We start from the raw sequence: 12,534 nt of genomic DNA on the forward strand, positions 1-12,534 counted from the left end.
CTTCTGAAACGGTAAAAACAGTGGACTTCACAACAGTGGACTACGTAGAATGTAATTGACGATTAACGTTAACGTTACTGTAGTTAGTATTAACCTTATTATTGAAAATACATACGATACGTGTTCAACTGTCCATCGAGGAACAGGACGGTGCATTCGTCTGAAAAAAGCGACTGAAAGTGGTGGTTTGTTGTCAATTGTTGCATATAGGAAGTAGACTAATATGTTGGACGATTAGTTCGGTGAAAGTGTAAAAGTAGATGGAGACGTTTACAAAGAATGTGTATTGAAACACATATCTACGTACCAGACGATAGTACAACAAGTATTACGCTTTTCTCTAATATACATGTATAGTAGTGTTTTACAAAGCCTCTCTGTATAAATTCAAATATTTGCAACATAACAAATTCCACGAAACGTGACCAAGTTTCATCGTCTAAGCGAATCGGTTTTCTATCGTTAAAGCTATTAGATTTAACGAGATTTTTATTTAATCATGGATTGAACAACGAGCTTTTTCGAATACAGATACACATATTTGAATTTATCAGACAAACTTCTATCTTTCTTGTAAATAACAACATTCACGATTTGTGAATAATTTTCTATAAACTGGAGAATTTATCCTTCAGAGAAAGTGTTTACGATACCTGTTATATCGATATACGATAATAGGTCGCATATGAGACAATCGACAATTAACATTTTTCACGGTATATTGCGACAAGTATCTTGTCGATCATCGGGGAGAATTTCACGGAATAAACTATGATATTTAATGCATATGTAACAACACGAAAAGACAATGATCAAGATTAAAAGTATAACGATATCGGAAATTTTTGCAAGCAACGTTGAAAAATTTGTCGATTGACTTATAAAAACGTTGATTGATAACCGGTCCTCGTGTCATTGACAAGATTTACCAAAAATGAGGATAAAGTATGTACGTGTATGTCCTCTAGTGTATGAAATATACTCGAAAAGAAAGAAAAACAAAGAACAAGTGATACAGGTGTAGTACATATTGACGAAAAAGCATGCCTGATTGTTGCTCGAACAGTTCAACAGCTTCGAGCAGCTCTGCATCAACTTCACCAATGAGAAGCTTCAACAGTTCTTCAATCACCACATGTTCGTCCTCGAACAAGAAGAATATACGAAGGAGGGCATTCAGTGGGAATTCATAGACTTTGGCATGGATCTCCTCGCGTGTATTGAATTGATCGAGAAGGTACAAAAAGACAAATGAATCGATCGAATGGCAACGGACCAAACGACGGATCCAGCCATAGAGAACAATAAAATATAAACAGAAAAAAAGAATGCAGCCTAAGGATCCACGCATAAAGACCAGTTGGATCTTTAATAAACGCACAACTTAACGCTTATTACCGGCAAACTGCAATAGTGATCGTCCACTGTTTTCATGAGTTGATCGCAAATGTTATTTATGATCTTTTTTCCATTTTGTATTGTCCTTTTTTGAATCGTGTGGTTTCGCGTTCCAGTGAAATGCAAGCAATTTTTCGTCTCGCTTAGGCATCTTATACCACTGTTTATTATCATTTACCCGACTCCTATAACTTTGTCACGAATCATTAATCAAATTTGACCTCTTTTTAAGCTAGAATAGTCTCCATCGTATACTTTTATTACGCTATATATTATACGTATATTTACAAGGCATCGAAGAATAATTATTACCACGATCGTTTCATTTCATTTTTATATCCGTTTCGAAATTTCTCAACAGTTTCTTTTGAAATCTACCATATTCGAGCCTATTGCATATGACATTTAGATCATTTTCATTATCATACATGGATTTACAAGATTCCATATTTTCCATTTCTATAGGATATTACAATTATTTCCGACACATTGTGATACAGCTTTATATATTTTATAATATATATATTATACACATTTCACATGGTTCCCAGATGTCTTAGTTGCTCACATTTTCATCACCCTCTACTTATTGTCAGTTCAGATATTCTCCCAAGCACTTTACTTCGATATTTCATTACTTCATATCTTTATTCTATACATTTTTATACTTTCACAAAGTAAAGCAATCGTGTAATTAAGCGCACACGTCTTAGTACGAATAAGAATACTCTTTTCATGCAAGGAGTTTCAAATTTGTCTATTTATTTGTGTGAACACCACAGTTTAGAACTTTAGAACATGTGTAATTTTAGCAATGGTTTTCTAAAATATCAAGCGAATTGATTTCTTACCTTTTATTGTAGCTCCTGCTTGAAATACAACACGTATGCTAAATATACGTCGACAAATACATTATTGTCGGTCTTTGCAGCTTCTTGATTTAATATTGATACAATAATGCATAGGAATACGAATAAGAGGAAATTCATCGAAGGTTCAAAAGACTGACTATTTGGTTTGCAACTATTTTACGATACTTACTTCCTCTTAATTACCGTGACCTTTTCGTAATTTCAACGGTCGAAAGCGTAATTTTCGAATCATCATCTTTCTTTATTGTACATTCATAAAACATAGAAGAATTTTTACAGTATGGAAATAACCAGAAGCTGCAAAGATCAAAAATAAATCACCCGAAATTAATCGTAAACGATTGGTCTTACTCTACTGACTGTGTTCTTTTGTTCCTCTTTGTTTTCTGCTCTCTCTCTCTCTCTCTCTCTCTCTCTCTCTCGGTCTCTTTCTGCCTCTTTCTCTCCCCTTCCTTATATCACCTTTGATCCTTCCTGATTCGCCACGCTGTGTCACGCACTACGCTCGTTGCGTTATAACAACGACACGACAGTTCAACGGCTTTGAGCAGCTCTGCATCAACTTCACCAACGAGAAACTGCAACAATTCTTCAATCATCATATGTTCGTACTTGAACAAGAGGAGTACAAGAAAGAAGGCATCGAATGGGTGTTTATTGACTTCGGCATGGATTTGGCCGCTTGTATCGAACTGATAGAGAAGGTATTCCCGCACTTTTCTCAGAAAGATAAAAGTACAGCAGCAAAGCAAAGCAAAACAAACTGACAAACAGACGGAGAACACGAGAAATTGAAGAAACGGCCAACGGCCTGATCGATAGAAACGATCATCGATGTTTGTCGAGAGCTTTTGACCAAAAATATGATTAGAACCCGTTTGATTGGTCGTCGATATTCTGATGGTAGATCAGCTCGCATTTTGTTCACGCTTATCTATTCTTATCACAGTATTGGGTATTTCTTTTGTTGCCATTTTTTTTTTCGCTGACACCGAAAACAAAGGTATTCGATACATCTACCTTGTTCTTCTTCGTTTCTCTATACCTTGCTTTCCCTTGTCTCTTTTATCTGTGTTTGTTCATCCCTGCAATGGCAACGGCAGTTGCAACACTGTCCGTTTTCAATTCGTTCCTCTCGATGCTCATTAAAACCATCTGCTGTGAACAACAAAATTAACACAGTACGGTTCATGATCGTTATTTTTCCAAATTAAAGCGCATATACAGTTTCGGCAAATGCAATTTGCGAAAAAAGTTTGACATAGATGCCAATGAGAAAATAAAGAAAAGGAAAGAAGAAAGAGAAAGTACTTAAAAAAATGTAGACAATCTTTGTTTATTGGCGAAGAATCTCGTACATGGTACATTTATTATTTAAAAAGTGAAATTCGAACCGGGCTCCGATATACGTAATTACAATAATACGTCATACGCCTCTCTCGAATGAAAACCTTGTCATCGACCGTTATAATTATCGCGTTCGATGTTTTATCATACTTTAATCGATCGATTTAAACATAGCCTTTAATCTTTAGAACTACGGTTTATCGATATACGATTGATAAACTTTTATGTCCTTGTGTCATTCATATACGTGAATTAATGTTACGTCATATTTTCGAACATTTAGCACCTCCCTGACTCTTCGTAGGTCTGCTTCGAATCTAACGACTCGTTTGATCCATCCGATTAAAAGAGCGGAGAACAAGCAATAACGGATAAAATCAAGATAAAACCAAATATTAATTGTTTCGAAGTAGACCAACGGGAAACGGGAGAATTTTTTCCTTATGAAAAAACATAACGTGTAACTTATGTCGTGCTTAAGCGATATCCCCGTTATGCGTCCTGTTCCTATAAAAAGATAAAGAAAGATTCGATAAGGAATCTCTCCCCATTGACAAGTCGCAAAGTATTTATTGCGTAAGCAGCATTAATGACAGCTGTCTTTTACCTCTGTTTTCTGTTCCGTTGCTTTTCCCCTCCTTGGTCTCGAGCAGTACAACAGCTTTGAGCAACTCTGTATCAACTTCACCAACGAAAAGCTTCAACAATTCTTCAATCACCATATGTTCATTCTGGAACAAGAAGAATACAAACGCGAAGGAATTGAGTGGACTTTCATTGACTTTGGCATGGATCTACAACAAACGATCGATCTGATCGAGAAGGTATTGTTGCATCGTCGCATGGAACGGGCGGGAACGAGAGGCGACAGCTTCAAACATTCGATAGCGAGTCGCTGCAAAAGAAAAGATAATTGCGAAGAGAATAGCTTACAACAAAACAGAAATATCATCAGCATGCGAGTGCGATCATACGCTATTACATTCTGCATTTTCCCATTACACTAACTTTTTTCATAGATTCGTGATGTCGTATATCTTTTGCATACATGTGCGTCAGGTGTTGATAGTCAAGCTGCTCGAATTCACGACGACAACGAAATCAGGGCAAACTCATTTCGGTTTGAAAATTTCTCCTAGTTTCCTCGTTTCATCGTTTCGTTTGCATGCTTATCGTAAAAATATCGCGAAGGACGTACAAAGTATTAAATTCTTCTTGTAAAGATTCCGTAGAATACTTTAATAGCTATTACACGCTGTCTCTTGTATAAGAACAACTTAAGAAATTCGAATGAAATTTTATTTTGAGTTTAGTACGGTCTTGCGAGAATCAACCGAATATAAAGGTAGGAGAACTAGGACAAACAGCCAAACGATAACCGTCTTGTTTGATGCTTCTACGCTTTCCTTGTTTCTTGTTTTTTGTGGTACCAGCATGAGCATGCGTTTATTTGCGTTTGTGTACTTTTATCGATGAGTAAAAAGAAGATCGTTGTGCAGCAACGATGTGAAATCAACTCATCGACGACGAATGATTCGATGGGAAAATTCCTGCATGTCCGTTAATTTCCATCGTATTATTCTATTCGAACTTTAATCTACGTTACTCGTTACAGAAACTTGTTTGCCAAGTATCTGTAAGGGCGATTTTAGATTCAAAGAGGAAAGAAAAACGATGTACTTGCGAACATCGCCCACTGTCGAATAATTTTATTACTGAAATAATAATCGGGAGTAACGTTTACTTATCGCTAAATAAAGCAATTGATTGGTTTGTAGTGAAACTATAGTTTTTACAACGGAACAAAGTTAATTTTTAATTATCGTCAAAAATATCAGATCGGAAGTTTCTACGTGTACCTGTGCGTAGTAAAGTTAAGGATTAAAGTAATAGAATTAAAAATACGTAGCTATATAAAATATTACTATTAATTGTCATTTGTAATTTGTTAATTGTCTCATCGATGAGAGCAACTTTAAAGTTTCGGCTCGTTTGAACGAAGATGAAAGCGTTACTCTCGAAAATTCTCGTGAGATAGTGTACAAGCTAACTCGAATGATCGCATTTGAATATAGCCTATGGGTATCCTCTCCATTCTTGAAGAAGAATCTATGTTCCCGAAAGCCACTGACAAGACCTTCGAGGAGAAATTGAACAACAATCACCTTGGCAAGAGTCCTAACTTCTTGAAGCCTAAACCGCCGAAACCAGGCCAGCAAGCAGCTCACTTTGCTATCGGCCATTATGCCGGAAATGTACGTTACTTCTCCATTTGTATCGAAAAGCTTTATTTATTTTTCTTTTCTTTTCAAACTAACGCACATTGAAAATCTCTCTATTCTTCTCTCTCTCTCTCACTCTCTCTCTCTCTTTCTCATCTAGAAAATTGTTGTTAAAACGTTTTACGATTAAACTACCAGAGAGGAATATGTATTTAGTTATTAAGTAATAGGATCGAACGCTATAGAAGCATTTGAACAACAGGTACCATACAACATCACGGGTTGGCTGGAAAAGAACAAGGACCCGTTGAACGACACTGTTGTGGATCAGTTCAAGAAATCCAGTAATAAACTGCTGGTCGAGATCTTCGCTGACCATCCTGGACAGTCTGGTGATGCCGGTGGCGGCGGCGGTGCGAAAGGTGGACGTGGTAAGAAGGGCGGTGGCTTCTCGACGGTATCATCGTCCTATAGGGAACAATTGAACAACCTGATGACTACTCTGAGAGCTACCCAACCACACTTCGTCCGTTGTATCATCCCCAACGAAATGAAGCAGCCGGGTGTCATAGATTCTCATCTCGTCATGCATCAGTTGACTTGTAACGGTGTACTTGAAGGCATCCGTATTTGTCGTAAAGGATTCCCCAACAGAATGGTCTATCCTGACTTCAAGCTACGGTAAGAATGTGCATTCTTTTATTACACACGAACAATTTTTTCTCTTAATATTCTCTCACTTCAAGATCGACGATAGTCATAAAAACGTCGCTTCTTTTATTACATACGGGATAACAAATACGTCGAAACATCTCGAATCGGAAGGAGGAAATATATTTTTTTGCAAAAGAGTGTCCATACTTTCGAAATATGTAAATACAATCAGGTAGAGATAGTAACGCGAGTTATACCAATGCGTAAAAGCATCGGTCGTGATAACGTCGCTAAACATTGATTACACCTTGAAGCTTTTGTTTTATATTACGTATTTTGAGTTGGAGCTGGAATTTATTATGAAATTTATCGAGTAATCTTTTTGACAAAGATAAGACGAATGACATTGACCGAAACCAATGTAAATCGAGAATTAGAAACGTTCGAATATGAATGATATCATTATAAAATGATTTTTTTATGTTGTGATCGTACAGTTACATGATCTTAGCGCCGGCCGCGATGGCCTCTGAGTCGGATCCAAAGAAAGCCGCTCAGAAATGTTTCGATGAAATTGGCCTTGATCCGGAAAACTACAGGATTGGTCATACTAAGGCTAGTTGCAAATCCCCGAATAAATTGATCTTTTTCTTGGGTTTGATTCCCTTTTGTTATCCATCGTAGAATATCGTCGTATTGTCCGAACAAAATTTTAAAATTTTAAAACTTGTCCCCGTAGTGAGAGAAGGATACTGTCTCGAAACCTCTCGGATTTTTCTCCATAACGACAATATTTAACATTTTCGATTGGATTGTTCGATGCGATAAACGTTAAGTTATACGCATATCGTAGCATTTCGCGATTCTTCGCGTTTCTTTGCGTAATTTTCCCGTAGCTGCGTACGTTATTATTTTCCATCGGTTCACTTTAATTCGAACTTAATTTTATTTTTTATCTGGGGTTAGGTGGTTGGTCAATTGCTTGGCATTTATTCTTTTTATTCGTTCAACTTTTATTTACGTTTGTATGGATAATCGAAGTTGACCGAGCGTTTTTAGGAGTATCCGACTCTTCGTTGAATGAACCCTGGTGTCGTGATAAAAATGCGTGGTCCGTATTAAACACGTGTATCTTAGAGAGCCCCGTCCCCTTGGTATTAAATCTCTGCACGAACCACATATAGTTGAAGGTACCCTATACGTCTATTAGCGACCATGCCCATTATGTAAACTGCCCTACCCCCTAAGTAGTTAAAAACTTAAATATCATTGGCTGGTTACAAATACGGTCTTACCCTTAGTAGGTCTTACGTGACCCCTAGAAAATGTAAAACGTGGAAAGAAGTGGAACAAACGCGGAGCAAATCTCCGTTACGTTTACCGATTCGAATATGATCCGACGCAATACGTACGGACACAGATCGTTTAATCGTGAACGTTTTAGAGATCCTGTATACTAATAACGACCCATCACCTTTTTTTTCTTGGCTTGCGACCCCATTACCATTAGGTACAAGATTCTGGCACCACAAGCAGTCACGAAGTTGGGTGCTGACCCGAAGAAGGCTGCAGAGGCGATTTTGGAGGCATCCGGCCTCGACCCCGATCAATATCGTCTTGGACACACCAAGGCATGTTTCCTTTCGCGGTCACGGTCTGCTCGTTAAGCACGCTAATGTCAATTATATTCATTACGCATAACGAGCTTTTTTGTCTTCTTCCTCTTCTTCTTTTTAACGTGTAATTCCTCGAACTCGACCGGGTCTTTTTCGTCGTTGAAAACATCAACGCAGAAATTCAAATTTTTGAAATTTGTAGAGTTATTCTGTGTACGTATATAGAGGACGGTGAAGCGATACTTTTCAACTTAACGCTTCACCGCGCTATCTGTATCGATCGATCGAACGAAAGAATTATTTCGCAGGAATTACAGCTCTAGCATTAATAATAATCGATGTTGCCTAGCGTAAACGCAAATGCAAACGTGTTTAACCGAAGAGGACTTTAAAATATATGCGAAGGTTGCCTAAAAAATCGTAATTCCTTTGCAACGTTACGGATTTTTAAAACAGAAGTTGGAAAATTTGTATTGGTTTTGGTTGGATTTCGATGGTGAATCATAGATATTCGATGAAACAGAGAGAAACGGAACGAACGTGTGATTCTTTCAACTTCTATTTTAAAAGCGTACGTGGCAAATCCGTAGAACCATGTACATATACGATCGATTATACTGTAATTAGAGTACAGATTACAGGACATATCCCGTACATCTTCCGAGTTCCAGTTTAGAAATATTTGGAGATACGTATAATACCTTATATGAGATCAACTGCAAGACAGATCTCACGTTATCCTAGACAATCCCGTTATTAGTACTCTAACAATTAGATTATCTACAAACGTTTAACCATGTGTGATCATTTTTATTTGTTGTGCCGTACCCCAACCATACCGCAACCATAAAACGAACCACCGCAGATACAAAATTCTGTGCGCCAATGCCATCAAAGAACCATGCGACCCTCAAAAGGCGACCCAGCTGATTTTGGACGCGATCAATCTGGAGCCCGAGCTATATCGCATGGGTCTCACCAAGGTATTAGACGCCTTTGGTCTGTTACTTCGATTATCATATCTGCAACATGGAACGCTTTTCCTTCACGACAGCCAACTTTTAATTCTTATGCTTTTCGACATTCTTGGGAACACACGCATATATATATAGCATATTTATGTAAATTCATGCGCTTTTTACGAACATGACTAGAGAAATTGAACCTATATAGCGATTTGTTTCATCCTTCGAACGTTATACAGGATGGGACGATAATCATACTACAAACGAGCAAGGAGTGATCCTATGTGAAAATATAAGTCAAAAATATATTAAAATATATTAGGACGTTTTTGAGAAGGTCGAGATCAAAAATTTGTCAAGGATACTTTAACTTGGTGAAATACCGACACGTATCATACACCGTATAAGTAAACAGCTCACAAGAGGTTATTATACACGTGAAACAATTTTATTCTACAAATGTAATTTATATCTCTATCGACTATTTATACTCTTGTTCAGTCCGGAAGTAGCAAAATTTAAGTATACTTGTCGAATTCTCAGAGTCGATTTTCTCGAAAACAAAGCCTCGATGAAAATGTTGCAATAAATTTTTTTCTTATTTTACACGTAGAATCGCTTCCTTCCCGATTCTGCTACGGTTACCGGACTACCCTGTATAATTAATTATAACATAGTTTCGCACAAACGTGTAAACGCGGTCTATCGACCAACGATATCGTGAGATAGTAGTATCGCAAATGAATTTACGAAGTGCAAGAAAAGTGTAAGGATGCAAAGTTCAATCATACAGCATCGGTAAACGATACTTCTTAATGCTCGTTATAACTGAGATACGATATTATTGCACCAAAGATGCGATTACACCTTCTTTCTTTTGACAGCTGCGAGGTAACTTTTCTTTCGCCTATTAATATTCCAGATCGATTAAGTAACTCTTTGCTTAATCCGCAATATGCCTGTGTTTATCGTCAGATAAGTGTTCCGCTTCTTTAAATTCTGCATTTAACTAACCGATAACTTTTACCTTTGGTTACTTTGATTACTTCGATTCGGAATTATTTAACGATGATGATTTTATCCAGGATTTTGGTATCTATTTCTCTGTAACGCTGAACATCGAATCATTGAACCTTTAACGGTCGACAATTTTTTTCGCTTAGTTTTAGATCAGTAGTCGTATCATAACGTTACTAGTATCAGAGTTATATTTAGAATAAGAATCTTCATTGAAAGTACTATTCGCGTCTACTTACGTTATGTAGATCAAAGACTCGCTCGTCTTTATTGCTATTAATTTCATCGTCGTTGTCTTGATTTCTCCACGGTTTATAACTTGCATGGCACAAACGTAATATGCCTGTATACGAGAAACACGACTGAAAGATTATGAATAAAAGATATACGTATTTCGGTGCTTTGTAAATTTCAAATTCTATACAGCGAAACGTCTCTATCGTATCGTGATTGTGAGGAAATTACACCATGCGAACATTTTCGCTTTGTCAATTTTATAGAAAAAGTTTGATACTGAAAGTAATGAAAGTGACCAAAGTATAATAATTACGGAAGAATGTCCAAGGAATTATTATTAATTGGAATATTTCTTTATTCGACTACTTACAAAAAAAACAACAGGTGTTCTTCCGTGCCGGAGTCCTGGGTCAGATGGAAGAACTTCGTGACGAGCGACTTAGCAAAATCGTATCTTGGATGCAAGCCTACATCAGAGGTTACTTGTCCAGAAAAGACTACAAGAAACTGCAAGATCAACGTTTGGCATTGGTCGTCGTACAAAGGAACTTGAGGAAATACTTGCAAATTCGTACTTGGCCATGGTGGAAATTGTGGCAGAAAGTTAAGCCCCTTCTCAACGTTACTCGTATCGAGGACGAGCTTGCCGTAAGTGTTTCAACTAAATATTTCACTCTGCTCTTATTTTTTTTCACTTTTAATCGAACATCTTTTGGAAGAATTTCCATACAGTTTCCTACGAACCTGTTCTCTCTCTCTCTCTCTTAAAATTGTTAATAAAATCAAACATTTTTCTTCTAGAATTTCAAATATACATAGTACAGTCTCTTTTATGAGAATCACTTACATACACATCGCTTATTTGCTGAAACGGTGATATAACTCAAAATTTGTAGTCTTTGAGTTACTGATAGAGGAAGAAAAAAGTTGTCCCTTGTACTTTCTACTGATAGAGTTCTATAAGTGAATTTCAAAAATTCTCCATGAAACTATAACAGCGCAAAACATTCAAACTCGTTTTCCCTAAAATCATGATTTTTGAGTTATATCATTGTTCCAATAAATAAGTAAATGATATATGTAATATATTTAGCTGGATGTCAAAGGTCGGAAACTCCACCGTTAATCGGAATGCCTAACATTGAAATATTTTTATCAAATTTAAACGCAGAGTCTGATGTAATTTGCATAAAGGATCAAACATTCTTGCAATACGTGGACTATGAAAACTTCGTTATAAAAGAATCAAAGTTAGCTCGTTCCATCTTTTTTTAGTATACTATAAATAGGTTTCCAACATGATTTGGCACGTGCTTTTCCACCACGATTCAAATATTTCACTTTTCCCCTCTCTTTCTCGTATTTTTTAACGTGCGCGTACTTATTTACCCGTGATAATGTAAATAGAACAGGAATATTATTTCCCTCGCAAACTTAGGGCCTAAAAAATTCCAAACTCCCGATTTCATCACGGACGTCGTGTCACCGATTATTCATGCTATCTAATTTCATCTTAGAGATGAAATCGCCTTTCGGTATATTTAGTACAATTTTATTTTGGAAAGCTATCTTTGGAAACAAGATACTAAAGATAAAAGAGTGCGTCCGATACTTGAATACACGATGCAACATTTGAGGAAATAAAAAGTTAATTACTCGAAATACCGATATCGATAGTTAGGATCGTATAAACTATTTATAGAATAATAGTAAAAAAAAAAAGCGTGGAATTATGAAATTCTAATTATTATTCGATCCTCGAATTGGAGATTCCGATCGTGACATTAAGTCACGGTATAATACATATATTAATATCGACTACTTAGCGTAGGAAACTATTCGATAATTGACGATAACTCGTACATATTTCACAATGGACATTGATTTACCGATCGATTCCAAACCGAAGGTACAGAAATAGAAACGATCTTTTGTAACTAGACCAGTCTGGTCTGTCTGAGTAAGGTCGGTACTCGACGGTAATCTAGCGATTATTCGAGTTTTCCACCGAGTCAACGAAAATAAATTAGTCGAAATTGCATTCAATCGGAAATAGTATCACCCGCTATAAATGATATTACCACGGCATAAATCTAACCACGCGACGCGGGTAAAACGATCTTAGCACCGTTCACGGATCGCTGTTGGGTCGTTCCTAATTACGGGAGAAAGACAACGGCATAGGTTGATCCCGCGAGAATAACGA

General features: G+C 36.9%; 1 protein-coding gene and 1 long non-coding RNA gene across 26 annotated transcripts in view; one reads left to right on the forward strand and one right to left on the reverse strand.

Moving 5' to 3' along the window:
- The window catches only part of LOC126865565 (myosin heavy chain, muscle), a 41,287-nt gene that overhangs the window by 15,588 nt on the left and 13,165 nt on the right, over positions 1 to 12,534 (forward strand). For 5 of the 25 annotated variants that reach the window (XM_050618244.1, XM_050618250.1, XM_050618251.1 and 2 more), the window contains exons 11-15: positions 2,804 to 2,974; positions 5,693 to 5,872; positions 6,102 to 6,520; positions 6,991 to 7,108; positions 10,713 to 10,976. In XM_050618244.1, the coding sequence (XP_050474201.1) occupies positions 2,804 to 2,974; positions 5,693 to 5,872; positions 6,102 to 6,520; positions 6,991 to 7,108; positions 10,713 to 10,976 (1,152 nt within the window). Of the gene's footprint in view, positions 1 to 1,066; positions 1,238 to 2,803; positions 2,975 to 4,270; positions 4,442 to 5,692; positions 5,873 to 6,101; positions 6,521 to 6,990; positions 7,109 to 8,003; positions 8,125 to 10,712; positions 10,977 to 12,534 lie in introns of all 25 variants that reach the window. The other 20 variants (XM_050618238.1, XM_050618231.1, XM_050618236.1 and 17 more) reach the window with 6 other exon arrangements.
- LOC126865587 (uncharacterized) lies at positions 3,378 to 4,343 on the reverse strand. Its single transcript, XR_007689596.1, has 2 exons — positions 4,225 to 4,343; positions 3,378 to 4,124 (listed from the first exon to the last, which is right to left on the reverse strand). It is a non-coding gene; the product is annotated as an uncharacterized LOC126865587 (long non-coding RNA).

This window comes from Bombus huntii, chromosome 5 (assembly GCF_024542735.1).
Source record: "Bombus huntii isolate Logan2020A chromosome 5, iyBomHunt1.1, whole genome shotgun sequence".
NCBI lineage: Eukaryota > Metazoa > Arthropoda > Insecta > Hymenoptera > Apidae > Bombus > Bombus huntii.